The sequence below is a fragment of the Centruroides sculpturatus genome, unplaced genomic scaffold (genome assembly GCF_000671375.1).
Source record: "Centruroides sculpturatus isolate CEXI.00-Female unplaced genomic scaffold, Cexi_2.0 scaffold3092, whole genome shotgun sequence".
NCBI lineage: Eukaryota > Metazoa > Arthropoda > Arachnida > Scorpiones > Buthidae > Centruroides > Centruroides sculpturatus.
In genome coordinates this window covers 9,222-12,494 of record NW_019387398.1, presented here as the reverse complement: position 1 = coordinate 12,494, position 3,273 = coordinate 9,222, and the positions used below count along the sequence as shown (strand labels likewise).

Genomic DNA, 3,273 nt, shown 5'->3' with positions numbered 1-3,273 from the left:
TTCAGTATCCAATGACAATATTATCAATACATTTTGAAAGACAGGCTGATATTTTCAATGAATTGGACAAATAGCCAAGCATTATGATATCAGCCTGTTGCTCCGAAGGATCTAGACTCAAGATCAGAATAGCAGACTGATACTTTAATCCACTGAGGATTTGACTCAAACGTGGATCAATTTTCGGAAATTTTTATGGGTGTTTGATCTGAATATGTTGGCTCTATCCTTTCTTACTTGGACTTGTCTGATCATGACAGACATAAAAAAAGTTTCTTAATGCTTGCAGATTTAAAAAGTTTATCAAACACTTAGTTCCTACTATAAATTTATACTATTTAAACTCTTACTTTGACTAGTGAGGAAATCAGCAAAATTCCATATTAATTCACCAACAAAAAATCCTTTCTGATATAATAAATCAAATCCTTTGTGATACTGAATTATAAATTCTACTTGATAATCTTCAGTGAAAACATATGATGGGTCCTAGAATTAGGAAAACGAATTTAATAGTGGGAAACATCTTATAGTACATATTATTATTATTTAATATTTATCTTACAATGTGGAGTCCAGCAATAGTATCAGCTCCATATTCACTTATCATAACTGGTTTTAAATATTTCTTATGAAAACTTGTCACGTCATACAGTAACTGTTTGACAATAACTTCGGTATGACCAATATCACTATACCATCCATAATATCTGTTTATCATAATTACATCCAGAAACTGACCCTGACATAATAGGAAAAAAGATTAGTAAAGTATAGTTTGTTTGAGATATTTTAATAATGTATGTTACAATTTTATCTGAATTAAAATCTGCACTCAATGCTACTGTAACAGGTCTGATAGAATCCAATTTCTTAGTATGCTGCACCACTTTCCTGAAAATTAAGTGAAAAATATATAATGAATATTAAATTTTTAAATATTCACTATGATGTATTTAAAAATTATGTAAACTGCATAATTAATATTTAATTCTTAAGAGAGAGCCCAAAGAATGGCTACCAATCTAAAGAAAATAGCACAGCAGCATATACAGGTGCCATTGTTGGAGAACCTGGAAATATATTTATGCATAAAATTGTTTTACAGATCCCAAAAAGGTTAGGCACATATGTTTTGTTAAGAAGAGGTAATATTAATAAGTTATTCTGTCCAATGACCTTAATCAAAAACAATAATTTTTAAAATTTCACATAAAATATATTTGAAGAAACACAAAATCTTCACTATCCGTCCATACCACACCTCAGGAACAGCCTTACAAAGAGTCAATCTTTTATTGTAGGCTCTTTTATCTGCCTCGATATGTTTTACATATTGAAGTGGGTAAGACAATATGTAAAACATAATTTTTTGACATTTTAAAATATAATTGTTATCCAGGCTGGTTAACTAGTTTTTATTAATACAGTTGTTCCTCTATAGTCCGACGTTTTTTAATCCGACATGCTCAGTAGTCCGACGCACCTCCTGTCAAGGTACTCGTCCCCGTTACATGTCTGCTTGCACAGAAGCATGTCGCGATGTGAATCTCCCCATCCAATTCTTACTCGATGACACACATTTCATGTGTTTTATGTGAGCAGTTCTGTTCGAACAGTTGGAGTAGAGAATATTGTAGGCTACTGCTAGCAAAACAATGCGAAATATGTAATTATTTTCGGTAATCCGGACACTTTTGGTAATCTGACACACCTTTGGTCCCATACCTATCGGATTATCAAGGGACAACTGTACTAATATTTTTCTTACTCAGGTATTTGGGAGAAGCCTGAAATGATTCAGAATTAAAAATTATATTTTAAGTCCAAGAAAGCAAAGGCATATGCTTCCCTCATGCTATTTCCTGAATACTCCCTGAAACAACAAACACACAAATTGCCCATTTGTGACATAGAGAGAAAACAGTGATAAAACCAACAACTAGAAGTCTCGAGGTCCTGCTTACAAAACACTTTACCTAAAATAATCTTCAGAAGATGCTTCTGTCGAATGAGGTTCATTAGCAACAGACCACATGACAACCGAAGGACGATTCTTGTCTCTCTGAATTAATTCTGTTATTTCAGCCAAATGAAGTTTTAATAACTCAGAGTTGAAGCGACTATGTCAGAAAAACACAAAAATAAATCAAAACGAGTAAGTTGTCTTATACAAAAAGCAAAATATAATGATAATTTATCAAATATTTACTCTAAACCAACTGCTGGACACTCGTCGATAACTACTATTCCTTGAGCATCCGCTTGATCCATCATTTCTTCTGAATACGGATAATGGGATGTTCTAAATGCATTAGCACCTATCCATTTAATTAAATTAAAATCCTTGATGATAAGAGGAAAATCGAGACCTTTTCCGCGAATCTGGAACAATATTTTTATTAAAACATTTAAAAAAGTGTCTAAAATTTATTTACACTTTAAAATTTTTAATCATTTAACTTACATTTGCATCTTCATGCTTTCCAAAACCCATAAATCTAAATGGTTTATTATTAATTAAAAATGAAGTATTCGTTACTTTTACTGTTCTAATTCCAATAGGTTGATGATATACATCGGTAACGTTATTAACTGTAAGAGAAATCTAAGAAAGAAAAAATTAGAAATAGTTAACCACTTTTGCATTTCTTTTCTTATGTTTATACCCATAGAATAATCTATTCCCATTTTGAATTTTAATATAATTAGGTGTTTATCTGAATTCTTTTGATAATCTTTGCTGAATGCATCAAGTGTCCGGTACATTTGAAACTGAAATTTAGGAGTTTAGATTTAGATGCTGATCGTCAGTGAGGCCTTCTAATCTTAATTCTGTAATTAGTGTAACTTTTTATTTAAGAGATTTCAAGTTTGGAAACATATTTTATATTTTCTCCTTAATCTCAAATTTCTTCTGCAACTCCTTTAGAGTCATGACTCAAACTATACATAGTAATGTAAATTAAAGTTGTCGGTAATACAGTTTTAATATAATTTTTATAATGTTATAGCTTGCAAATAATTTTTTAAATATTTTTTTGTTTTTTGAAATGTTCCGAAACATAGAATGTTAGAATGAAGAATAAAAAGTACCAGTCGACCCCCCTATAACACTGTTGATAATTCCGTTTTATATGAATTCCATGTTGTACGAGTCACTTAGATTTTACAAATACGTGTGCCAGGCTGTGAACGGCTCACGTATTTGTAAAATCTAAGTGACTCGTACAACATGGAATTCATATAAAACGGAATTATCAACAGTGTTAT

General features: G+C 31.1%; 1 protein-coding gene across 1 annotated transcript; it reads right to left on the bottom strand.

The window, feature by feature from the left end:
- Nucleotides 1-306: 306 nt before the first annotated feature.
- On the bottom strand, nt 307-2,988 carry LOC111616403 (beta-glucuronidase-like). The gene is made up of 6 exons (XM_023357820.1): nt 2,468-2,988; nt 2,213-2,385; nt 1,980-2,123; nt 810-894; nt 566-742; nt 307-489 (listed from the first exon to the last, which is right to left on the bottom strand). Exons 1-6 carry the CDS (start codon nt 2,495-2,497, stop codon nt 322-324), a joined length of 777 nt encoding a protein of 258 aa, XP_023213588.1. The 5' UTR covers nt 2,498-2,988; the 3' UTR covers nt 307-321.
- Between the last annotated feature and the right edge of the window lie 285 nt (nt 2,989-3,273).